Here is a 27,412-nt window from a genome sequence, read left to right on the forward strand (position 1 = left end):
AATTATATTTACTGTGCACAGAGTTGGCAAATACATTTCTCCAGAACAAAAATGCTTCTTGTATTAAAACACATACTAACATTCAATGGCATTTGAGCCAATGGCTGTGTCAACATCCTGGAACTCTCTTCCTAACAGCACTGTTAGTACCTAGACCACAAGGATGCTGCAGCTCACCATCACCTTCTCAAGGGCAATTAGCAATGGACAAGAAATGCTGCATATAGCCAGTGATGCCCACATCTTATGAATGCATAAATTTTAAAAAACTGGACTGTAACAATTGTCATGAACATTTTGTTCTGAGAGTGAACAGACAGTGCATTTCACTCTAGTCGTTATTATTACTAATTTTGACTTGGATTTCAATGGAAAAATTGATTCCAAATTTGACTTGAGTGCACAAAATGTTCACACAACGATGTTGGAAAGTTCATTTCTGTGCTAAAATGTCAGTAGTGCTTCAGCATTTACATCATATATTAGCATAACATATCTGTTAACCCCTTTACTACAACAAGTGGGGTAGCTTTATGGTTTTGGCTTTTCTCCCCAGTCTCTGTTGCTTTAAATTGATCTACCTCAATCCCCTGGCCAAGAACTTTCGGAATTTTCTCAAAGGTTGTTGCAAAGTTTGGATATCAATTGAGGTGGGATTTGAGATCTGACTCTCTGACTTGGAGACAAATCAGCTCAGGGTAATGGGTCAACAGAGTAGACAACATCTTTGTTCAACCACATTTATAATTACTGTTTGTTATTGAACTAATGATAAACAGTAAGTGAAGGATCAACTTTATATCAACCAATAATATCAGCTTGGAAATCATTTTGCATGGTTATTATACTATGGCAAGATGATGAGCTGGATGTGGGCTATGTGAATTTCCTCAAGGCATTTATTGGGAGAGTGGTTGTTACAGAATGGTATATTTTGAAATAGTCTTTGCAGTCTTCCGTATGTCCATTGCAAATCTTTATTAACTAAATTAACTTTATTAACTTGGGCGGCACGGTAGCACAGTGGTTAGCACTGCTGCTTCACAGCTCCAGGGTCCTGGGTTCGATTCCCGGCTCGGGTCACTGTCTGTGTGGAGTTTGCACATTCTCCTCGTGTCTGCATGGGTTTCCTCCGGGTGCTCCGGTTTCCTCCCACAGTCCAAAGATGTGCGGGTTAGGTTGATTGGCCAGGTTAAAAAAAAATTGCCCCTTAGAGTCCTGGGATGCGTAGGTTAGAGGGATTAGCGGGTAAAATGTGTGGGGGTGGGGCCTGGGTGGGATTGTGGTCGGTGCGGACTCGATGGGCCGAATGGCCTCCTTCTGCACTGTAGGGTTTCTATGATCTATGAACTACTTGTAACTACATGCTATGGGGAGGCAGTGACGCAGTGGTATTGTCATTGGACTAGTAATCCAGCAACTCAGGGTAATGCTCTGGGGACCCAGGTTCAAATTCCACCACAGCAGATGTTGGAATTTGAATTCAATAAAAATCTGAAATTGAAAGTCTAATGATGACCATGAAACCATTTGTTTCATGAAACCCATCCGGTTCACTAATTTCCTTTAGGAAAGGAAATCTACGAGTAGGCTTACATTAACACTACAGTGAAGTTACTGTGAAAATCCCCAAGTCACCACACTCCAGCGCCTGTTCGGGTCCACTGATGGAGAATTTGGCATGGCCAATCCACCTACCCAGCACACCTTTCGGACTGTGGGAGGAAACCGGAGCACCCGGAGGAAACCCACGCAGACACGGGGAGAAGGTGCAGATCCTGCACAGACAATGACCCACGCCAGGAATGGAACCTGGGTTTTTGGTGCTGTGAGGCAGCAGCGCTAATCACCATGCCACGGCTCAAAACTATTGAGATATCCTGTGCAACCAGAACCCGGGAGGGAGAAAAACAAAGAGATAATCATGGAATAAACTTTTAAAACCACCCTCTCCACCCCAAACTTGCTCCAAAAAAAATCAGTGGCCCAGTGGGTATTTTAGTGGAGCAATAAAAAAACAGCACGGCTGTCTAGCTGCTCAACGTGCTTTCCTCCATCCTGTCCTGAAGCAGCTGTGCCATGTGTCAATCATCACTTATGTGGCAGCCTCAGTTATCCCTCACTCACGCTCAGCAACCATGCTTGACGGATGGAAGGAGCAGCACCACAAGGCTGTAATCTTAGCTCTGACCCATGCTCCCTCTCAGCGCGCCTTCCTGCCCGGAGCACTGAAATTCCCTCTGCATTTCGCAGTCAGTGATGATAGCGCACCACAGGCAGAGTCAAAATTTGCGGACTGCCGCTAAATATTCTGATAATGAGACGGGAGAGTCTCTTTTTTTTCCTTTTCACAGCCAGGGAATGTTGTGGTTGAGCACTTCAGTCTTTGTTTTGTGACTCCAGGCCCTGTTGCGCCTCCGTGTGAAGAAAGAAGAACTGCTAAAGGAAGAACGTGGCATAGAAAGTTTGAGCAGAACATTTAATCCGTTGATCGAAGGAGGGACGCATATGCATGGTTGCAAATAATTTGTGTGCCCGCTTACACTGTTGCTAGCAAGCATGTGGTAACACTAATGCTTCAGTTTATGGAACTGATGTGATTACCACAGCGTTCATTTTCTCCTATTCTTAAAAGTGCGATTTTAATTTAGGCTAATCATATTAAATTTATATTACGATTCTCTATAGTGGAACATCCTGTCGTGATCTCATACATTGTTGCCGATGGCAAGGAACCCCTTGCAGGACGACCAGCAAAGGATGAAATGTCCACCAGGGATAAACGTGCGGAGATTATTGAGGACATTGAATATTTATTGAGGAAGAGGTATGTGGCAATAACCAGCTTTGTCTTCTGCTGTGCATTCATCTGTGGGGTTTGCAGTCTAAAGTTTGGCCGCTGCTCTGTTTTTTTTGAGAATATTCAAATGCTGTATCAAACACCACATGAATATATGCAGAGCATGTTAGTGAATATTCGGAGCTTGTTTCTTTTCACTTTCATTTGGCCAATAATCTAATTTCAAGATATCGCTCTTGGGGCTAAAGGGATCAAAGGATATCGGGGGAAGGGGGAATCAGGGTATTGATTTTGATGATCAGCCATGATCAAAATGAATGGCAGAGCAGACTCGAAGGGCCGAATGGCCTACTCCTGCTTCTATTTACTATGTTTCAGCCAGCCCCTGTTTCCTCCTCCTATTTTTTTGTTGAAGTCAGACCTCCGAGTTTTGGTGTTGGAGGAAACGTGAGGGTTGATCGAGTGAAAATGTGTTCTCCAACCATTCCTTGTAATAGCCAAAAAAATAATAGGAATGCGCCTGCGATTTCCCGATTTCCCACTTCAGTTGGGCAAGGCTTCATACTGGGAGTGTTTGCTTGTAAACACTCTGCTGCTCAGGTCCCATGGCTTTTTGTGGGATATGGAGTGTTCTGTCAGGTTTAAATAGCACCCCCTGCCATACGTGTTTATGAGGAAATTTGAGACTCCGCCATTGCTCTGTATTATTAAAGAAGTCAACATTCCAGGTTCCATTTTCTCCAGCTCTCGAATAACTTTACAGCTACTTGGCTCTCTGAGGGCTAAAATTTTACTTCAGTGGGAAGGAACTACAGACGGGGTGTATAACAGGCACCCAGTACCTGATGTCACTGTTCAAAGTGAAAATGTTCCTCTTCCACTCCTTCCACCCTGTCTTGCCGCTCACTGAACTTTTTCATGAATAATGTCACTTTTGCCTTAAGGATCAAATGATGGCTGCAACAACCTGCGCAGGGAAACACTCAGGGCAGCATGGTGGCACAGTAGTTAGCACTGCTGCCTCGCAGCTCAAGGGTTCGATTCCTGGCTTGGGTCATTGTCTGTGTGAACTTTACATGTTCTCCCTGTTCCTGTGTGGGTTTCCTCCGGGTGCTCCGGTTTCCTCCCACACTCCAAAGATGTGGGGATTAGGTTGACTGGCTATGCTAAATTGCCCCTGAGTGTCCCGGGATGCGTAGATTAGAGGGATTAGCGGGTAAATTTATGGGGATAGGGCCTGGGTGGGTTTGTTGTTAGTGCAGACTCGATGAGCTGAATGGCCTCCTTCTGCACTGTCGTATTTCAATGATTCCGAGGATAGCCAGACTCATTTTGACTTTGTGATGTTCACATTAACTGTGCTTCAGCATTCAAAAGGGGTTCATCTTGCCATGAAACATCAGTTCATCCTTCCTGAACATATCCTCGTGACTTTGCCAAAGTTAGCTTTTTTTACCTAATGCAGTAAATTTGGAAGTTGAATCTGTCAGAGCTCAGCAAAAACTCTGCCTCCTCCATAGAGACCACATGACTTGTTCTTGGGGAAAGTGATGCCTTTATGATGTAGCGTTCAAGCCTCACAACTGCTGATGCATATTGCTTTTCTGTTGTTTTGGTCCCGCACCTTGCTGTGTTTCAAAAGCAACATGTTGTGGGTTCATTTGTTAATTCATATGAACAGAAACGCTTGAACAGAAAGCCTGAAGACACCAACAGCAGAGCTGTATGTGAAGTGCTTTGCTCAAAGCAAAATTGAAACTAAAACTGGATTGCGTGACACACTTCCTTTCTAGTGGTGTCATGTTGCAATCCTTTAAAGGCATATTACAATACTACCATTGGTGTATTTATGTAAAAGGAGACTTCCAATTTGCTGCCTGGAGGAATGATTTGTTGCTCAAATGCAAACTGTGTCTTTTTGACCTTTCAGAACAATGAAGAAATGAAATGAAATATAGCTTCATTAGAAATCAGAAAACAAACTCATAACCTTAACATGACAAGAAGCCCATCCAAGTATGACTTATAGCAACAGTGGCACAAATACTTCACTTGTCAGAACCACTTAAATTGATGTGATCCGTCTCTAATAATTAGCTCAATTTGTGTGTATAATCCACTAGAGGCAAGTGTTTACCATTGAATTATACCCGTGGAAAAACTGTAACATGATACTAATACCATCAAATGAATATGCGATCCATAAAATATGAAACATCTAATGGGGATACTGCTATGAATGTAACTCTTGATATGTGATTCATTGCATTTCACTTCATATCAGTTTCTTTATTTTGAGAAATTACATGCATTTCATTCATAAGCTCCTTCCAACCCTGGGAGCAGATCTAAATCCGGCCCAGACTAATGGAATGATTGAAAATTCACTCAATCCACTGGTTAAAAATGATGGTTTTGAAATTCCTTTCGGCTGGTTTTCAGACCTGAAATGGATGCTGCACATGAAGCATGTGCACTAACTGGGAAGCCCACAACCAGTGTGAAATTCAGCCTCAGGAATTACTAATGACTAATCGCTTTACTGTGGGGGAGGTGATGGCCTAGTGGTATTATCCCTTGACTATTAATCCAGAAACTCAGCTAATGTTCCGGGGACCCGGGTTCGAATCCCGCCATGGCAGATGGTGGAATTTGAATTCAATTTTAAAAATCTGGAATTAAGAACCTACCGATGACCATGAAACATTGTTGGAAAAACCCATCTGGTCCACTAATGACCTTTAGGGAAGGAAATCTTCTGGCCTGTATAGAACATAGAACATAGAACATAGAACATTACAGCGCAGAACAGGCCCTTCGGCCCACGATGTTGCACCGACCAGTTAAAAAAAAAAACTGTGACCCTCCAACCTAAACCAATTTCTTTTCGTCCATGAACCTATCTACGGATCTCTTAAACGCCCCCAAACTAGGTGCATTTACTACTGATGCTGGCAGGGCATTCCAATCCCTCACCACCCTCTGGGTAAAGAACCTACCCCTGACATCGGTTCTATAACTACCCCCCCTCAATTTAAAGCCATGCCCCCTCGTGCTGGATTTCTCCATCAGAGGAAAAAGGCTATCACTATGTGACTCCAGAGCCACAGCAATGTGGTTGACTCTCAACTGCCCTCTGAACAGGCAACTAGAGACAATAAATGTGGCCAGCCAGCGCCTCGCATGTCCCAATAAAATAAAATGGGTGCTACAGTGGTTAGCACTGCTGCCTCACAACACCAGGGACCCAGATTTGATTCTGGCCTTGGATGACTGTCTGTGTGGAGTCTACACATCCTCCCATGTTTGTGTGACTCACTGGGCTTCTTCTGGCTGCTCTGTTTTTCTCCCATAATCCAAAGATGTGCAGGTTAGGTGTATTGGCCATGCATGGGGTTATGGGGATAGGGAGGGGGTTGGAGGGGAGGGGGGTGGGCCATGCCTGGGTAAGATGTTCTTTTGGAGAGTTGGTGCATACATGATGGGCTGGACATTCTTTTTCTGCGCTGTTTGGGTTCTATGGTTAAAAGTAATTGGGAGATCTGCCAATGCCATGTGAGTTCATCCATCTGAAGAAATTAATATTGCATTTCCTTCCTATCTGATGGTGGGCTGAAGGTATGCCCTGGAGATTAGTTGGTCTGTGGGTTGGGGCAGGGTTAGTGTACTGTGAAGTCAGTAAACAGTCCTGTATCTCCAACCCCACAACATCCAGCAAGCTAATTTTCTAAAAATACACTTGTTGGGCAGCTTTGGCAACTGGTGAAGAACTTAAGGTGATATCCAATTTCCCAGATGTGGCTCAAAACAAGCATTCGGTGCCTCATTTACACATGGAAGTGATCAAATGTCTGTTTTAGTGGCTCATCAAAAACGCCTGAAAAATGGATTGTCCCAATATCAGGTTGGACATCTTTTAAAGGCAGGTAAATAGGGTGGTGAAAAAGGCATATGGCATACTTGCCTTTATCAATTGGGGTATAAATTACAAAAGCAGAGAGGTCATGATGGAGTTGTATAGAACGTTGGTGAGGCCACAGCTGGAGTAGTGTGTGAAGTTCTGGTCGCCACATTATAGGAAGGACATGATCGCACTAGAGGGGGTGCAGAGGAGATTCACCAGGATGCTGCCCAGGATGGAACATTTATGTTATGAAAAGAGGTTGGATAGGCTTGGGTTGTTTTCGTTGGAGCAGGGAAGACTGAGGGGTGAACTGATTGAAGTGTTCAAGGGGGGCATGGACAGGGTGGATAGGGAACAGCTGTTCCCCTTAGTTGAAGGGTCAGTTATGAGAGGACACAAGTTAAAAGTGAGGGGTGAGAGATTTAGGGGGATTTGAGGAAAAACCTTTTTACTCAGAGGGTGGTGACGGTCTGGAATGCACTGCCTGTGAGGGTGGTGGAGGTGGGATGCCTCACATCCTTTAAAAAGTACCTGGATGAGTACTTGGCAGGTCATAACTTTCAAGGCTGTGGGCCAAGTGCTGGCAAGTGGGATTAGGTGGGCAGGTCAGGGCATTTCATGCGTCGGTGCAGATTTGATGGACCGAAGGGCTTTTTCTGCAGTGTAGTAATCTGAGATTAAGCATCATTTAGTTGGGTATGCAGCATTGGTCTCCAAAATTGGCCTCATTATTCTTATTTTGCAACAGGCCTAATTTTAACAGTCAGTTAATCAATGTCAAGTGTGTTTCCAGAGTTGCAACCTAAAATCCTCAGGTCAATTTGTATTTGCAAAGGTTTTATGTTATAATTATCGCATAGAAAAGTGGCTAAAAAGTGAGGTCAGGGTAGAATTGACGAAGTAAGTGGACAGCTTGTGTCAACCTGTAAATCCTTCCGAACATGCCAAAGGTTGGTGGTAAAAGCAGGAAAGACTCCTGGTCAGCCAAGCTTGATGTAGGGTGGTGCCCCTCAAGCTATAAGACCCTGGTGACAAATTACAACCTATAGGGGATCTCATTGAAATTTACAGAATACTGAAAGGCCTGGATAGGGTGGACGTGGTGAAAATGTTGCCGTTAGTAGGAGAGACTAGGATCCGAAGGCACAGCCTCAGAGTAAAGGAACACCCCTTTAGAACTGAGATGATAAGGAATTTCTTAGCCAGAGGGTGGTGAATCTGTGGAATTCATTGCCACAGAAAGCCGTGGGGGCCAGGTCATAGAAATCTAGGAAGATAAGAATTAGGAGCAGAAGTAGATGAATTCAGCCCTTTGAGCCTGCTCCGCCATTCAATCAGACCATGGCTGTTCTCTCCCTGGTCTCAAATCCATCTCCCCATCTGTTCCCCATATCCCCCTTTCCCTTTTTATTAGAAATATGTCTATTTCCCTCTTGAAACCATTCAATAATTCGGACTCCACTGTGCTACGGGGGCACCCAAATCCACAAGTTCATCACCCTCTGTACGAATTAGTTCTTCCTCATCTCAGTTTTAAATCTACCACCTCTCAACCTATACCTGTGACCTCTTGGACAGATTTTCCAGCACTTTCTCTTTTGGTTCCTGTGATCTCTTGTTCTAGATTGCCCCATAAGAGGAAACATTTGGTTTACATTTCCTTCATCAATCCCTTTTAAAATTTTATATACCTCAATCAGATCCCCTCTCATCCTTCTAAACTCCAGTCATTGAGTGTATTTAAGACCGAGATCGACTCAATAGGCCGAATGGCCTAATTCTGATCCACTCTCTTATGGTTCTGGGAATTATTAGCTATGGAAACAGGCAAAAGCCTGCCTTAATGCACCACTAGGTGCGGGAAGAGAATTGGATTGGAAATGGACAGTTGAAAGTCTGACTATGGAAATGTCCAGGGGAGGGAATAGATAGCTTGTGAGTGATATGCTCTGCTGTAAAGAGTTGATTGACCTCAAGTAAGGCTTTGTTTCTTAACTGGAGTAATGATATGTTTAATGGAAAAGGAAGAGGTGGCTGAGGTGGAGGAGGAGAAACAGTGTAATACTTCATTGGATGGATATTGTATGTAATTTCCCCCTTCAGGTTTGTTGCAGAAAATGCACCATGACTTCAAAACAGAATCTTCTGAATTTAATTGGTTGGATGGAGTTTGTATGCTGAGAAATGTGGAAAATAACATGCCCAAAACTGTACCCAAAAACAGTACCGTAAAATTATCTTATTCCATTTTGAGCTCAAGAACTTTAAAATGATTTAGCAATTTATTGACACTCACACATATAATAATTATTTTGTACATAAATAAGGATATAATGTGCATGATTGTGAGGATTGTGTGAATTGCTCACTCGGAAAGCCAATGCAGACAGGATAGGCCAAATGGCCTCCTTCGGCACTGTGACAATTCAGTGCTTCTGAAGAGCAATGGAATTGATGAGTCACAAAGTAACAAAAGCTTGACTAAGGCTTTCAACAGGTGATCAGAGGAGACTGAAGAGGAGGTGGTGCCTTTGTGAAAGAGAGCACATAAAGTTCAGGAGTAACTTTCATGCCACACAAGTGCCAGGCAATGGCCACCTCCAACAAGAAAGGATCTAACCATCACCCCTTAATATTCCATGGCTTTACCATCATTAATTTCCCTATCATCAACATCCTGGGGGTTACCATTGACCAGAAACTGCACTGCACTCCAGCCATATGAATACTGTGGCTACAAGAGCATGTCAGAGGCTAGGAATCCTGCAGTGAGTAACTCACTTCCTGACTCCCCAAAGACTACCCATAAGGCAAAAGTCAGGAGTATGAAGGAATCCTCAACAATAGCCTAGATAAGTGCAGCTCCAACAGCACTCAAGAAGGTAGACACCATCCAGGATAAAGCAGCCCGCTTTAAAGGCACGCCATTCACAAACATTCATTCCATCCACCACTGACAGACAGTAGCAGCTGTGTATAGCGTTTACAAGATGCACTGCAGGAACTCACCACTGTTCTTTTTGACAGCACATTCCAAATCCACAACCATCACCATCTAGCAGGACAAGAGCAACAGATACCTGGGAACACCGCCACCTGTAAGCTCCCTTCCAAGCCACTCATCACCCTGACTTGGAAATATATCGCCATTCCTTCACTGTCGCTGGGTCAAAATCCTGGAACTCCCTCCCTAAAGCACTGTAGGTGTACCTACACCACATGGACCCACAGAGGTTTAAGAAGGCAGCTCACCACAACCTTCTGAAGGGTAATTAGGGATGTGGTGGAGGCCAATCATTGAATATTTTTAAGACTGAGTTGATATATTTTTTGATTGACAAGGAGTCAACATGTATAGAGGGCAGACAGAAAAGTGAAGCTGAAATCGTATCAGATCTGCCATGATCTTACTGAATGATGGAGCAGGTTCGAAGGGCCAAATGGTCTACTCCTCCTGATAATTTGTATGTTCATATGACACATCTACCTGAGCAGACGCAGTCAGAGCTGTGCTGACAAGAATATGAGAGGCAGGATTGACATTCAACAACAAAGTGTCATTTTTCACAGCAGAAAAATTAGGTTTCTTGGTCATACAGTGAGTGCATGAGGAATAAATGATGCACCAAAGACCAGAGTCATAAAATAATTTCAGGCTCCATGGAACATTGTGAAGTTGCAAAGGTTGATAGAAATGGTGAATCAAGTGGCAAAATATCTTTTTAAAATCTCAATGAGTCACTACGTCAATTGTTACTCCAATACAATGCATGGTGTTGGGAAGAAGCACACCAGAAATCATTTGAAAATTCAAGGTGAGGTTGATGCCATCAGAGGTATTAGCATCTTACGATCTGGAGTTACCCACATGAATAGCAGTGGATGTGTCCTCTACAGGATCGGCTGCAGTACTTTTTCAGGTATAAAGAGATGGAGAAGACAGACCAGTCTATTATGCATCACATTCATTAAAAGATACAAGAGAAAAGATATGTAATAATTGAAAGGAAGCATTAGCAGCCATGTGGGCATGCAAGAAATTTGCTGGCTACCTCGTACAACTTCACATTAGGATAGAAACAGACCATAAACCTTTAGTCACACCATTGAATTTGAATGAGCTTGCAGCAGTGCCTTCAAGAGTTCAAAGGTTCAAATTAAGATTGATGAGGTTTAATAATCATATGGTATATGTTCAAGGGAAACAACAGATCATGACAGATGCATCATCAAGCATTGAAACAGAGAATCCAGAAAAATGTAACACTGCATTTGTGTAAGATGAGAAGTTTGCTATAATGGCAGTTGATACATTACCCGCAACTACACAAAGATTGAATGAGATCAGAGAAGCTCCAAAATCAGATGAGGAATGGAGGGAGATTAAAGAATTTTGCATTAGAGGATGACCAAAATATATACCACATAGGCCTATCATAAGACCATGTATTTAATTCAGAGAGCACATCTGAAAATTATCAATGATTTACTAGTATACAATGATAGAACGGTAACCCTAGGAGCATTGTGACTTGAAATCTTACAATGCCTAATCAAGATCATCGAATCATAGAATCCCTACAGTACAGAAGGAGGCCATTCAGCCCATCGAGTTCATTAAAAGATGAACTGACTCTCCGACAGAGTGTCTTACCCATGCTCATCCCCATAACCCCATGTACTTTCCCCGCTAATCTCTCTGACCTACACATCTTGGGACATTAAGGGGCAATTTGGTCATTTAGCTATTACCAAGTGCAGAGACAGAGCATGGTATTGGTTTGCTGGCTGGGACTCTCAACGTCATTGGAAGAAATGATATCCAGATGTATCGCATCGCATGCAGAATTCACAGACAAGAATCAAAAGAACTATTGTCATCTTATTTTCCTACGAGGCCATGGGGACACCTAGAAATTGATTTATTTGAGTAAAGAGAGGAATCTCACCGAAGTAAACAGATGAAACATTATGATAGATATTACAGAGAAAGACCATTATTTAGCTCTTTGGTAGGGAGAACAGGTTTGGATCAGAGATTATTTGAGGTTTGGAGAAATAGTGGAGAAATCACCATATCCGACAGTTTACATTGTCCAGATGGAACAAGGAAGTTGGTGTAGTGGTAATGTCACTGAGCTAGCAATCCAGAGGCTAATGACCAGGGGACATGGGTTCAAATCCCACCATGGCAGCTGGTGGAATTTGAATTCAATATTAATAAATCTGGAATTGAAAGTCAGTTTCAGTAATGGTGATCATGAGACTATCATTGATTGTCACAAAAACCCATCTGCTTCACTAATGTCCTTTAATCACAAATGGAAGGGTAGAGTGTGGTGGAAATAATTTTTTGAGGTGTGTCTATTTCAATGCCAGGAGTATTGTGGGGAAGGCAGATGAGCTGAAGGCGTGGATAGACACGTGGAAATATGACATTATAGCCATTAGTGAAACTTGGCTACAGGAGGGGCAGGACTGGCAGCTCAATGTTCCAGGGTTCCAATGTTTCAGGCGGGATAGAGGCAGAGGGATAAAAGGTGGGGGGGGGGGGTGGCATTGTTGGTCAGGGAAAATGTTACAGCGGTACTCAGGCAGGATAGATTAGGGAGCTTGTCTACAGAGGCCCTATGGGTGGAGCTGAGAAACAGGAAAGGTATGACCACATTAATGGGCTTGTCTTATAGACCACCCAATAGTCAGCGAGAATTGGAGGAGCAAATCAGCGGAGAGATAGCTGACAACTGCAAGAAACACAAAGTTGTGATAGTAGGGGATTTTAATTTTCCACATATAGATTGGGACTCGCATACTGTTAAAGGTTTAGACGGGGTAGAGTTTGTAAAATGTGTTCAGGAGAATTTTCTACATCAGTATATAGAGGTGCCAACTAGAGAGGATGCGATATTGGATCTCCTATTGGGAAATGAGTTAGGGCAGGTGATGGATGTGAGTGTGAGGGAACACTTTGGATCCAGTGATCATAATGCCATTAGTTTCAACCTGATCACGGATAAGGATAGATCTGGTCCTCGGGTTGAAGTTCTGAACTGGAAAAAGGCCAAATTTGATGAAATGAGAAGGGATCTGGGAAGTGTGGATTGGCACAGGCTGTTCTCTGGTAAGGATGTAAATGGAAAGTGGGAGGCCTTCAAAGGAGAAATTTTGAGAGTGCAGAGTTTGTATGTTCCTGTCAGGATTGAAGGCAAAGTAAATAGGAATAAGGAACCTTGGTTCTCGAGGGAGATTGTAACACTGATTAAGAGGAAGAGAGAGTTGTATGAAATGTACAGGCAGCAAGGAACACATCAGATGCTCGAGGAGTATAAAAAGTGCAAGAAGCTACTTAAGAGGGAAATCAGGAGGACTAAAAGAAGACATGAGGTTGCTTTGGCAGACAGAGTGAAGGAAAATCCAAAGAGCTTCTATAGGTATGTTAGGAGCAAAAGGATAGTGAGGGATAAAATTGGTCCTCTTGAAGACCAGAGTGGTAGACTGTGTATGGAACCAAAAGAGATGGGGGAGATACTAAATGGTTTTTTTGCATCCGTATTTACTGAGGAAACGGGCATGGAGTCTACGGAAATAGGGCAAACTGGTAGGGAGGCCATGGAACCTTTACAGATTAAAGGGGAGGAGGTGCTCGCTGTCTTGAGGCAAATCAGAGTGGATAAATCCCCAGGACCGGACAGGGTATTCCCACGGACCTTGAGGGAAGCTAGTGTTGAACTTGCAGGGGCCCTGGCAGACATATTTAAAATGTCAGTATTCACGGGGGAGCTGCCGGATGATTGGAGGGTGGCTCATGTTGTTCCGTTGTTTAAAAAAGGTTCCAAAAGAAATCCGGGAAATTATCGGCCAGTAAGTTTAACGTCGGTGGTGGGCAAGTTATTGGAAGGTGTGATAAGGGATAGGATCTACAAATATTTGGATAGACAGGGACTTATTAGGGAGAGTCAACATGGCTTTGTGCATGGTAGGTCATGTTTGAACAATCTATTAGAGTTTTTCGAGGAGGTTACCAGGAAAGTGGATGAAGGGAAGGCGGTGGATGTTGCAAGGCCTTTGACAAGGTCCCTCATGGGAGGTTAGTGTTGTGAACCATCGTTGGTTCCCACTGTGGGATTGTTCTAATGTTGTTGTTGGGTTGTTCTAATGTTGTTGTTGGGCTAGGGTGGGATTGATACACCTGTGGTTGTAACTGTTGTGGCACATCCCAGTCGGGCTCCGCCTCCTGGGAGAGGTATAAGACCCCCTGCTCGGGCGGGACCTCTTCGGTCTGGGATAGTGTGTTAAAGTTCTGATAGTTCCATTGTTAGTTAATAAAAGCCTTCTTTTACCGAAGCTTTATGCCTCGTGTCCAATTGATGCGCATCAATTTTATTAACTAACATTAAACTCTAGATGGAAGAAAAAAAAAAGAAAGGAGAGTATGGAGCAAATCCTAAAGCCAGAACGTCTGACGCTAGATCCACGTGCGGTGGGCGCTTCTAACACCTTCGACCACTGGCTGAAGTGTTTTGAAGATTACCTAGCAGCCTCCGCAGCGGTCACCACAGATGATGACAGACTCCGGGTCCTCCATGCGAGGATAAGCGACACAGTCTACCTCGCGATCCGTGCGGCCACCACTTACCCGAGGGCCCTCGAGCTTTTAAAAAAGCGCTATACGAAACCTCCTAACGAGATCCACGCTCGTTACCTCCTCGCTACACGACGTCGGCAGTCGGGCGAAACCATGGAGGACTACGCCAATGAGCTCTTGCAGCTAGCCAGGGGCTGTGACTGCAAAGCCGTGTCGGCTGAGCAGTACATGTACGACCTCGCCCGAGATGCGTTTGTGGCCGGGGTCGGGTCTTCATACATCCGTCTCAAGCTGCTAGAAAAGGGAAATCTCAACCTGACCCAAGCTATGGAATTAGCTGAAATGCTTGAGGCGGCTTCGAAGAGCTTGGTCCTGTATCTGGAGGACCACGTGGAGACAACGTGGCAGGAGCAGTCGCAAATCCCTCCTCGCCCGATGGGCTCGAAGTGCAGTGTTATGGCATGCTCCCATGTGGACCAGACGACGGCTGCAGCCCCATGCGGCCCGCGGTGCTACTTCTGCGGAGGAGCCAAACATCCACAACAAAAGTGTCCTGCTAAAGCGGTAGTCTGTACCTCATGCGGTAAAAAGGGGCATTATGCGAAGGTGTGCAGATCGAAGCCCAAGAACGGCAGTGCGGCCTGTGACCCTTCTGAATGGGGATCATCACCATTGTCATTGAAGTACTCACGGGGTTCGTCCACGTGCGAGTCCAGGATGACGCCATTGCGGTCGACGGAGTCGGAGGAGGATGACCACCAGGAGTCGCTACGTTTGGCGCCCTCACCCATGTGCGATTCATGGGGGCGGCCATTTTGGTCGACGATGACCATGAGCGACCAGCAGGGGTCCTCAGCATCGACCTCAGCTGCCTGCAGTGACGTTCACAGACCAACGGTGGCGTCGATCACCCTGGACCAGGCTAAGCATCACAGGCTTGATTGTTCGATGATGGATATACAGGTAAATGGTCATGCAATTTATTGTCTGTTTGACAGCGGGAGCACTGAGAGCTTTATTCACCCTGACACTGTGAAGAGGTGTGGACTCCAGATTCAACCTGCCAAACAGACAATCTCTATGGCATCAAGGTCCCGGTCTGTCGCTGTGCTAGGACATTGTGTGGTAACTTTGAAAGTGCAAGGCACAATTTACGAGCGATTCGGGCTCCTTGTGTTGCCGCATCTTTGCGCACCAATTCTCCTCGGACTAAACTTTATGGTCCACATGAAGAGTGTGATCCTACAGTACGGTGGGCCACTCCCTTCGCTGACAGTGGGGGAACAGCTGCAGTCTCCAAATTGTCCAAAGCGCCCCGCCTGCAATCTTTCTACGTTAAAGATCACCACACCCTCCTTATTTCAGAATCTGGTACCAGGCTGCAAGCCCATCGCTACTAAAAGTAGGCGTTACAGCACTGAAGATCGGATCTTCATCAGATCTGAGGTTCAGCGACTCCTCAAAGAAGGGATCATACAGCCCAGTGTTAGTCCGTGGAGAGCACAGGTTGTGGTGGTCAAGAGCGGGAACAAACCCCGGATGGTCATTGATTACAGTCAGACCATTAATCGATATACGCAGCTGGATGCGTATCCCCTCCCGTGCATATCTGATATGGTCAATCAGATTGCGCAGTACCAGGTGTTCTCCACCATAGACCTTAAGTCCGCCTACCACCAACTCCCCATTCGCCCAGAGGACCGACAGTACACGGCTTTTGAGGCGGATGGTCGTCTGTATCATTTCCTTAGGGTTCCATTTGGTGTCACCAATGGGGTCTCGGTCTTCCAGCGTGCTATGGACCGAATGGTGGACCAGACCAGGCTGCGGGCTACCTTCCCGTACCTGGATAATGTCACCATCTGCGGCCGTGATCAGCAGGACCATGACACAAATCTCCAGAACTTTTTACGCACTGCATCTCGCCTCAATTTGACCTACAACAGGGAGAAGTGTGTATTCCGTACGCGCCGGTTAGCCATCCTGGGATACGTGGTGGAAAACGGGGTCATTGGCCCTGATCCAGACCGTATGCGCCCCCTTGCTGAACTTCCCTTGCCCGCGAGCGCAAAAGCACTGAGAAGATGCCTAGGCTTCTTCTCCTATTATGCGCAGTGGGTCCCCAACTACGCGGACAAAGCCCGTCCGCTTATTAAGTCCACGACTTTTCCACTCACGCCAGAGGCCCAATTGGCCTTCAAGGAATTGAAACACGACATCGCGAAAGCCACGATGCACGCGGTAGACGAATCCATCCCTTTTCAGGTGGAAAGCGATGCATCTGATTTCGCCCTGGCCGCCACACTAAACCAGGCGGGCAGGCCCGTCGCGTTTTTTTCCCGCACCCTCCAAGGCCCCGAAATTCGGCATTCAGCAGTGGAAAAGGAGGCCCAGGCCATTGTGGAGGCCGTCAGACACTGGCGCCATTACCTGGCGGGAAAGCGGTTCACCCTGATCACGGACCAGCGGTCCGTGGCGTTCATGTTCAACAACACGCAGAGGGGCAAGATCAAGAATGATAAGATCTTGCGGTGGAGAATTGAACTCTCCACCTATAACTACGATATCATGTATCGTCCAGGGAAACTCAATGAGCCCTCGGATGCCATCTCGCGCGGAACATGCGCTACCACGCAGGAGGATCGCTTGAACGCCCTCCATAATGACCTGTGCCATCCTGGGGTCACTCGGCTCTACCACTTTGTCAAAGCCCGCAACCTGCCTTACTCGGTGGAGGACGTCAGGTCGGTGACAAGGAGCTGTCGGATTTGCGCGGAATGCAAACCGCACTTTTACCGACCTGACCGGGCACATTTGGTCAAGGCCACTCGCCCCTTCGAGAGGCTGAGTGTGGATTTTAAGGGCCCCTTCCCTCAACAGATCGGAACGTGTACTTTCTGAACATAATAGATGAGTACTCCCGGTTCCCGTTTGTTGTCCCCTGCGCGGACACGTCAGCTGCCACGGTGATCAAGGCATTCCGTGATCTTTTTACCCTGTTCGGGTACCCCAGCTATATCCATAGCGACAGGGGCTCGTCGTTCATGAGTAATGACTTGAGGCAATTCCTGCTCTCATACGGGATTGCCTCTAGTAGGACCACGAGTTACAACCCTAGGGGTAATGGACAGGTGGAACGAGAGAATGCTACAGTCTGGAAGGCTGTCCTATTGGCGCTGAAGTCCAAAGGCCTTCCAGTCTCCCGTTGGCAGGAGGTCCTCCCTGATGCGCTTCACTCCATTCGCTCCCTCCTGTGTACGGCAACCAATGCTACTCCCCACGAGAGGATGTTCTCATTCCCTCGGAAGTCGTCCTCGGGGATATCTTTACCAGCCTGGTTGACGTACCCAGGACCCGTCCTCCTGCGGCGTCATGTAAGGGCCCGCAAGTCCGACCCCTTGGTCGAACAGGTCCACCTCCTCCACGCCAGCCCTCAGTATGCCTATGTGGCATATCCTGACGGGCGAGAGGACACAGTCTCGATCCGAGACCTGGCGCCCGCAGGGGACGTAGCAACTCCTGTCGCTCCCATACCCCCAGTGACGAATCCCTTATCCCTTATTTCTCCACCGGACGTGGCGCGGACAGCATCGGGACCAATGCTTAACAGTTTTACTCCAATGCATAGCTTGCCTGAGCCCCGAAGATCGTCGCCATCGCAGAATGTATCAGGATCCCCTGCACTACCGTTTCATCAGGGTCAACCGGCCTGTGAGTCCGTGGGAGAACAGCTGGATGCTGTTTTGGGGAGAACGCCACCGCAAGCACCTACTCCGGTGTCACCGCCGGTATTGAGGAGGTCACAACGACGGTGCGGTCCTCCAGACCGTCTGAACTTATAATCTGTTGACATTTTAGTCTGTTTTCGTACCCCGCCGGCCTTTGTTCTCAAAGGAGGGGTGAATGTGGTGAACCATCGTTGGTTCCCACTGTGGGATTGTTCTAATGTTGTTGTTGGGTTGTTCTAATGTTGTTGTTGGGCTAGGGTGGGATTGATGCACCTGTGGTTGTAACTGTTGTGGCACATCCCAGTCGGGCTCCACCTCCTGGGAGAGGTATAAGACCCCCTGCTTGGGCGGGACCTCTTCAGTCTGGGATAGTGTGTTAAAGTTCTGATAGTTCCATTGTTAGTTAATAAAAGCCTTCTTTTACCGAAGCTTTGTGCCTCGTGTCCAATTGATGCACATCAGTTAGTTAGGAAGGTTCAGTCGCTAGGTATACATGGGGAGGTAGTAAATTGGATAAGACACTGGCTCAATGGAAGAAGCCAGAGAGTGGTTGTGGAGGATTGCTTCTCTGAGTGGAGGCCTGTGACTAGTGGTGTGCCGCAGGGATCGGTGTTGGGTCCATTGTTGTTTGTCATCTATATCAATGATCTGGATGATAATGTGGTAAATTGGATCAGCAAGTTTGCTGATGATACAAAGATTGGAGGTGTAGTGGACAGTGAGGAAGGTTTTCAAAGCTTGCGGAGGGATTTGGACCAACTAGAAAAATGGGCTGAAAAATGGCAAATGGAATTTAACGCAGACAAGTGTGAGATATTGCACTTTGGAAGGACAAACCAAAGTAGAACGTACAGGGTAAATGGTAGGACTCTGAAGAGTGCAGTTGAACAGAGGGATCTGGGAATACAGGTACAGAATTCCCTAAAAGTGACGTCACAGGTGGATAGGGTCGTAAAGAATGCCTTTGGTACATTGGCCTTTATAAATCGGAGTATCGAGTATAAAAGTTGGAGTGTTATGGTAAGGTTATATAAGGCATTGGTGAGGCCGAATTTGGAGTATTGCGTACAGTTTTGGTCACCTAGTTACAGGAAGGATGTAAATAAGATTGAAAGAGTGCAGAGAAGTTTCACAAGGATGTTGCCGGGACTTGAGAAGCTGAGTTACAGAGAGAGATTGAATAGGTTGGGACTTTATTCCCTGGAGCGTAGAAGATTGAGGGGAGATTTGATAGAGGTGTATAAGATTTTGATGGGTATAGAGTGAATGCAAGCAGGCTTTTTCCGCTGAGGCTCGGGGAGAAAAAAACCAGAGGGCATGGGTTAAGGGTGAAAGGAGAAAAGTTTAAAGGGAATATTAGGGGGGGCTTCTTCACGCAGAGAGTGGTGGGAGTGTGGAATGAGCTGCCGGATAAAGTGGTAAATGCGGGGTCACTTTTAACATTTAAGAAAAACTTGGACGGGTTCATGGATGAGAGGGGTGTGGAGGGATATGGTCCAAGTGCAGGTCAGTGGGACTAGGCATAAAATGGTTCGGCACAGACAAGAAGGGCCAAAAGGCCTGTTTCTGAGCTGTAATTTTCTATGGTTCTATGGAAGGAAATCTGCCATCCTTTCCCAGTCTGGCCTACATATGACTGACTCTTAACTGCCCTCTGAAATATCTGAGGAAGCCACTCAGTTTAAGGGCAATTAGAGATGGGCAACAAATTCTGGCCTTGCCAGTGATGCCCACATCCTATGAAAGAATAAAAATAGCAGAAAAGCTTTGATTGCAATTGAGAAACTGAGTGCAGATCAGGTTGGAAAGGTAGCAATCATCAGAAATTAAAGAGACTTAAATAGGTGATCCCAAACATCTACTTGTACAAATTCTGGTCAACGGTGTCCAGAGAATCAATAGCAGAATAAGAACATAAGAACTAGGAGCAGGAGTAGGCCATCTGGCCCCTCAAGCCTGCTCCGCCATTCAATAAGATCATGGCTAATCTTTTCGTGGACTCAGCTTCACTTATCCACCCACTCACCATAACCCTTAATTCCTTTACTGTTCAAAAATTTATCTATCCTTGCCTTAAAAACATTCAATGAGGTAGCCTCAACTGCTTCACTGGGCAGGGAATTCCACAGATTCACAACCCTTTGTGTGAAGAAGTTCCTCCTCAACTCAGTCCTAAATCTGCTTCCCCTTATTTTGAGGCTATGCTCCCTAGTTCTAGTTTCATCCGCCAGTGGAAACAACTTCCCTGCTTCTATCTTATCTATTCCCTTCATAATCTTATATGTTTCTATAAGATCTCTCCTCATTCTTCTGAATTGCAATGAGTATAGACCCAGACTACTCAATCTCTCCTCATAAACCAACCCTCTGAAGTCCGGAATCAACCTAATGAATCTCCTCTGCACCCCTTCCAGTGCCAGTACTTCCTTTCTCAAATAAGGATATGAGGTCTTATTTCCTAAAAATGGAGGGGGGGGCGGGGGGGCGCGGTGGCAGAATGAGGTCTGGTAGACTAGTGAAGGCACCACAATGCTTATTTATCAAAAATCCAGAGGAAGAGAAAGAGAGAAGAACATGCAAAGTCAAAGAAAAACAACATTTGTTTTGGAGAGCAAAATAGGCTTCATTTCCTCTGAGAATTCAAAACACGGAAATGTTCAGAATGATTAGGAGACTGAAACTTTGGGTTTCCAGGAATGTCAGACAATATTGAAGTCTGAACAGAGACTTCAGGGAGATGTAATCTAATGGAGTTTGTTAGACCAAATCCCACAAAGGAGTAACAACAACATGATGTCATAACATTTGAGATTCTAGCAAAAAGCAGCATGGAAAGAAATTAGTGTAAGGAGCATTCTCATAATTTTAAATGTGTTACTATAAAATTAGTTTGCAGACGGCAGACTTTGGGAGTTATTGAAACTACTCCAACCTAACAACACACTAACATACATAGGAGGGAATGAGGCGTTTTTTTTTTAAAAGCAAGCACATGGGGATTAGGTGGAGAACACTTTTCAGAGAATGCAGAGACTCCATGCCAAACAGGGGAGTTGAAAAGATGGTCAGTATAAGATGGTAAACTGGAGGAATGTATGGATATCTGCATGGAATTTAGCAAGGCATTCACCTCAGGGTAGGCTTATCCAGAAGATTAAAATGCATAGGATCCACAGTGACTTGGTCACTTGGTTAGAATTAGCTTGCTCATAGAAGTCAGAGAGTAGTGGTGGAAGGGTGTTTTTCTGGCTGGAGGTCAGTGACTAGTGGTGTTCCGCAGGGAACTGTATTGGGACCTCTGCTGTTTGTGATGTATATAACTGATGTAGATGGGTGGGTTAGTAAGTTTGCAGACGACGCGAAGGTAGGTGGAGTTGTGGATCGGATAGAAGATTGTCAAAGGATACGGCGGGATATAGATCAGTTGCATATATGAGCGGAGAAATGGTAGATGGAGTTTAATCCAGGCATATGTGAGTTGCTGCCTAAATTGGAGGGTATGAGTTATAAGGAGGGACTGAACAAACTAGGGTTGTTTTCTCTGGAGTGGCGGAGGCTGAGCGGAGACCTGATAAAAGTCTCTAAAATTATGAGAGGTATAGATAGGGTTGACAGTCAGAATCTTTTTCTCAGAGTTGAAAGCTTTAATAATAGGGGGCATTGCACTTAAGGTGAGAAGGAAAGTTCAAAGGAGAGGCAGGTTTTTTTTGACACAGACAGTGGAAGGTATCTGGAACGTGCTGCCTGGGGTAGTGGTGGAGGCAGATATGATAAGAGCGTTTAAGGGGCTTTTAGATAAATCCATGAATATGCAAGGAATAGAGGGATATGGACCAAGGGCAGGCAGAAGGGTTAGCTTAATTTGGCGTCATGTTCAGCACACCGTGGGCCAAAGGGCCTGTTTCTGTGTTGTACTGTTCTATATACATAGGGAAAATTAACACAAAAAGCTGCAAATTGGTGGAAAAAGGAGTGGAAGTGGGGAGAAGTAATTGCTGCAATGTCCCTATGCAGCAGTGGAACTATTTCTGTGCTTTTCCTGTGTATTAAATACTAAATTCCATTGATCTGTTCAAATAAACATGACTTATTCTGTTACTAAGTTACAAAAGATAGCTTTATATTTCTAATGATGTGCTCAGTCTTGTGTTCTCCAATGGCATTGATCAAGGTTTATCTCTTTGATGCCACATAGTTGTTTAAGACGAAACCTCAAGGATCATATGTCGAGTTTATGCTTCCATTTACTTGCATACACCTCAAGCTGCTTTTTCCAACAATCTCAATGTTCGGATTTACACACCAGTGAGACAAATGTGCTACCGACAGGACTTTCCAAATCTCCAGGTGCACAGAATTCAAACAAAACGGGAAAAAAACACAGCAAATAAGGAATATAAACACAAACCTAACTCTCAGCTTCAAAGGCCAGGTCGCCAGGGCTTGGGGCCGCATGTGGTCCACAGGTTGCAATGTGAGGCTAATAAATGGGTTAGCTATTAATCACCTTTTATTCACAAGTGAAAGGAAATGTAACTACCCCAGAGGTACAAAGAAAGAGACCTGATGGGTGGGATTATATTGAGTAATAACACTGATGTTTCAGTTTTAAAAGAATCCAAGAAAACACTTTTTCAAATATTTTGCTTTTCTCCAGGAAATGGGGGAATATTTTGAACCAGAAAGGCAACTCTCCCAGTTCCAATTTTCTATTTTAAAATTAAAATAAAACTTCTATAAAATACCACACTAGAATTGGTGGCAAATGTTTCCTGAACAGGAATTCTCATCTCAGGTCAGAACTTAGAGGTTACCATTGGTCAGGAAATTAACCGGAATGACCACATTCATGCCATAGCCACCGGAGCAAGTCAGAGATGAGATATTCTGTACAATGACTGGCTCTCTCCGCAAAGCCTCTTTATTGCATACAAGGCGGAGGTTAAGAGTGTGAGAAATAATCTTCATTATGTTGGAAGTTATGCGTGGAGCCACAGGAAGTGGTTGAAATCGTTAATGAGTACTTTTGTGTCGGTATTCATCAATAAGAAGAACATGACAGATGTTGTGGTCAGGGATAGGTGTGCGAATGCTCTAAAGAATGTCAATATATCAAAGGAGGAAGTGCTGAGTATCCCAAATTGTATTAAGGTAGACAAGTCCCCGGGGCTGGATGGGCTTTATCCTAGGTTACTGTGGGAGGCAAGGGAAGAAATAGCTGGGGCCTTAATCAATATCTTCACATCCTCTTTGACCTCAGGCAAGGTTCCAGAGGACTGGGGAATAGCCAAATTTGTCCCCTTGTTTAAGAAAGGAAGCAGGGATAATCCAGGAAATTATAGGCCGGTGAGCCTGACATCAGTGGTGGGGAAGACACTGTGGGACAGGATATATGCACATTTGGAAGAAAATGGACTAGTTAGTGACAGGCAGCATTGTTTTGTATGGGGAAGGTCATGTCTCACCAACTTGATTGAGTTTTTTGATGAAGCAACAAAGATAATTGATGAGGGAAGGGCTGTGGATGTAGTTTATATGGACTTTAGTAAGGCGTTTGACAAGGTCCCACATGGCAAACTAGTATAAAAACTAAAATCACATGAGATTCGGGGTGGCCTGACTGGATGGATACCGAACTGGCTTGGCTATAGAAGACAAAGAGTAGTGGTGGACGGATGTTTTTCAGAATGAAGATCCGTAGCTAGTGGTGTTCTGCAGAGACCAATACTGGGACCTCTGTTGTTTGTAGTATATATAAATGATCTGGAGGAAAATGTTGTTGGTTTGATTTGTAAGTTTGCGGATGACACAAAGATTGGTGGAGTTGCTGATAGTGCCGGGGATTGTCAGAGGATACAACAGTATATAGATAGATTGGAGACTTGGGCACAGAAATGGCAGATGGAGTTTAATCCAGACAAATGCGAGGTGATGCATTTTGGAGGATCAAATTTAGCTGTCAATTATACAATAAATGGCAGAACTCTTATGAACATTAACTGGGCGTGCATGTCCACAATTCCCTAAAAATGGCAACACAGGTGGCCAAGGTGATTAAGGAGACGTATGGCATACTTGCCTTTATCAGCCGGGGCATTGAGAACAAGAGTTGGAAAATCATGTTGTAGCTATATAAAACCTTGGTTAGGCTGCATTTGGAATATCGCGTGCAGTTCCGGTCACCACACTACCAGAAGAATGTGGAAGCTTTGTAGAGAGTGCAAAAAAGGTTCACCAATATGTTGCCTGGCTTCAAGGGTGCTGGCTATGAGGAGAGGTTGAATAAATTAGGTTTGTTTCCATTGGAAAGACGGAGGCTGAGGGGAGACCTGATAGAGGTTTACATAATTATGAGAGGCATAGACAGGGTGGATAGTCAGAGGCTTTTTCCCCAGAGTGGAAGTGTCAATTACAAAGGGACACAGGTTAAGGTGAGAAGGGAAAAGTTTACGGGAAATGTGCGGGGGAAGTTTTTCAGGCAGAGAGAGGTGGGTGCTTAGAATGTGCTGCCAGAGAATGTGGTGGAAGCAGGTACATTAGCAACATTTAAGAGATATCTGGATGGGTACGTGAATAGGGAGGATATAGAGGGATACGAACCAAGTAAGGGCAGAAGGTTTTCCTTTTAGTTTAGTTAGGGCATCATGATCGGCACAGTCTTGGAGGGCTGAAGGGCTTGTTCCTGTGCTGTACTTTTCTTTGTTTGCCTGGGTGGATGCTCATCCCTATTCAGGACAAAACAATCCACTTGATCGGCAGCCCATCCATCAGTTTAAGTATGCACTTTTTGTACCACAGAAATACCATGGCTGCAGCATTTACTATCTGCAGCAATTCAACAAGGCTTTTTCTGCAGCATCTCCCAAACCCACCACCTCCACCGCCAAGAAAGATAAGGAGATTAGGCACAGGGAACACCATCACCTCAAATTCTGCTCAAAGTCCGACTTGAACATACCTTATCATTATTCCAAAATGCTGGAACTCCCTGTGGACTGTTGTGGTTCAAGAAGGCTCACCATTACCTTTCCCAAGATAACAAGGGTTGGGTAATAAATGCAGGTCTTATCAGTGTTGTCCACATTCTGAAGAATGACAAAACGAGCTTTGAGAGGCAATAATAGGGAATAGTGGATTCCAGAGAAAGAGTAAGAGGTAGACAAGGTAAGATTCAGAATGTAATGGCAATGTAGGTCATCAAGTATGGGCAATACGATCTTATCATGATTCACACATAAGAGTTTAAAACCGGTCACAGTTTATGTAGGGTGGGGAATAGGAGGACAGCAAGGTGATCGTTGGAGTTATTAAAGTCATAGAGGGCAATTTTGACTCCAACCATCCAGTGTTAAATGGAAAAAGTGAAATTAACATCATCCCTCGGTTATCGCCAAGGTTCTTGTTCATTCCTAAAAGTTCCAATTTTGTTTGAACTAGTGAGAGTAACTTCCACCAGAAATGAAAGAGACTTTTTTTCAATATGCTAATTGCACTTTGATGACGATGTTGGACACCAGTTGCTATTTTAACCAGAGTGCCATGTATTTTATTACCCGCTGTCTCAGCTTGTTTTGCCACCCTCAATGATTTATGCTCATGCTCATCCAGGTGTCTCGTTGCTCCTGAATCCTTTAGATTTGTACCCCTTATTTTATATTGGCCAAAATTTTCTGGCCACAGCTGCCAGCAGGATCTTCCGGTCCCACCGATGGAAAGCCCTGCCGGGTTGCCGGAAGGTGTAAACAATGGAAAAACCAATTGACAGCGATGGGATCAAAAATCCCGCCACCAGCCAATGGCAGGGTGCCTCTGTTGCCGCGAATCACGCTGTTAGGGGGAGTGCAGAAAATCTTGCCCTTTGTCTCTGCGTTCTTCTGACCACAATCAATCACTTCACACTTCCCTGCATTAAATTTTAGCTGCCACATGTCTGCCCATTCCATCAACCTTATAGAATCATAGAAACCCTACAGTGCAGAAGGAGGCCATTCGGCCCATCGAGTCTGCACCGACCACAATCCCACCCAGGCCCTATCCCCACATATTTACTCACTAATCCCTCTAACCTACGCATTTTAGGATTCTAAGGGGCAATTTTTAACCTGGCCAATCAACCTAACCCGCACATCTTTGGACTGTGGGAGGAAACTGGAGCACCCGGAGGAAACCCACGCAGACATGAGGAGAACGTGCAAACTCCACACAGACAGTGACCCGAGCTGGGAATCGAACCCAGGACCCTGGAGCTGTGAAGCAGCAGTGCTAACCACTGCGCTACCGTGCCGCCCTTTATAAATGCCCTTTTGAAATTCTACACCATCCTCCATATGGTTCCAAATGCTTCCAAGTGTTGTATTATCTGCTAATTTTTCAATTGTGACCTGCACATCAAGGTTGAGGTAATATATATCAGGAAGAGCAAGGGTCCCAACATTGACCCCTGGGGAACTCAACTACAAGCCTTCCTTCAGTCCAAAACATCCATTCACCACTATTTGGCTTCCTATCAGTCAATCTTGTTTAGGAACATAGAAACTAGAAGCAGGAGTAGGCCATTTTGAACCTGTTCCACCATTCATTTTGAGAACGGCTGATCATTGAGCCTTCCCTCCATATTCCTTGATCCCTTTGGCCCCAAGAGCTATTCCTAATTTCTTCTTGAAATCACATGGACTCCTCCACCATCGGGAACATTCGTTCTGAATCTACCCTATCTAATCCTGTTAGAATTTTATAGTTTCTATGGGATGCCCTCTCACTCTTCTAATTTCCAATGAAAATAACCTTAACCGATTTAGTCTCTCCTCCATGTTGTCACTGTCCCTTTTATTCCACAGGCTATAACTTTGCCCATAAGTCTGTTATGCGGTATTTTATCATTTGCCTTGTGAAAGTCCATGTACCTCACATCAACAGCACTATCTTCATCAACCTCCTGTTACCACATCAAAAATGTCAGGCAAGTTCGTTAAATGCATGAGATTTTTCCCATATAAATCCATGCTGCCTTTCCTTAATTAATCTGCATTTATTCAAGTGACTGTTAACTTTGTTCCAAATTATCATTTTTATCCTGCCATTGAGGTTAAAGTGACTGGCCCATAGTTGCTGGACCAGCTCTTGGTGCTGCAGAATTTCCAGCCTCTGGCCTGCTTTTGCAGCCATAATATTTACCCGGTTGTTCCTATGCAGATAGGGGCCGGAAGTTAAAATCTCCTGGGCTCCAAGTTCCTGATGTCAGGACCATCTGCCTCAACCTGCCTCGGCCTGCTCAGGCCCCCTGCCCACCCACAGGATTCCCTCCTGGAGTGAAAATGAGGCCATTGAGCCTGGAGGTGATAACTTGACACACGTGTAATTCCAGTCGCTTCTTTTCAACTGACAGAGCCAGCAGA

At 45.1% G+C, this 27,412-nt stretch overlaps 1 protein-coding gene across 2 annotated transcripts; it reads left to right on the plus strand.

The window, feature by feature from the left end:
* Positions 1-2,168: 2,168 nt before the first annotated feature.
* On the plus strand, positions 2,169-18,611 carry LOC144493473 (uncharacterized). 2 transcript variants are annotated; one of them, XM_078212432.1, is made up of 2 exons: positions 2,169-2,827; positions 14,109-18,611. In XM_078212432.1, the coding sequence occupies exons 1-2, from the start codon at positions 2,766-2,768 to the stop codon at positions 17,188-17,190; spliced, it is 3,144 nt and encodes a 1,047-aa protein (XP_078068558.1). In that variant the 5' UTR covers positions 2,169-2,765; the 3' UTR covers positions 17,191-18,611. The 2 variants fall into 2 exon arrangements, 1 of the variants encoding a protein (XP_078068558.1); XR_013497751.1 differs by lacking the exon at positions 14,109-18,611 and adding an exon at positions 4,731-6,160 and having other exon boundaries at positions 2,185-2,827.
* The last annotated feature ends 8,801 nt before the right edge of the window (positions 18,612-27,412 follow it).

This window comes from Mustelus asterias, chromosome 5 (genome assembly GCF_964213995.1).
Source record: "Mustelus asterias chromosome 5, sMusAst1.hap1.1, whole genome shotgun sequence".
Taxonomy (NCBI): Eukaryota; Metazoa; Chordata; class Chondrichthyes; order Carcharhiniformes; family Triakidae; genus Mustelus; species Mustelus asterias.

What these genes read in the sequence shown, in the direction of transcription:
- LOC144493473 (XM_078212432.1), top strand. Translation starts at nt 2,766, where the DNA reads ATGTCCACCAGGGATAAACGTGCGGAGATTATTGAGGACATTGAATAT. An exon ending in GAATATTTATTGAGGAAGAG is followed by an intron (nt 2,828 to 14,108) that starts GTATGTGGCAAT and finishes ATTAAACTCTAG; the next exon opens with ATGGAAGAAAAAAAAAAGAA.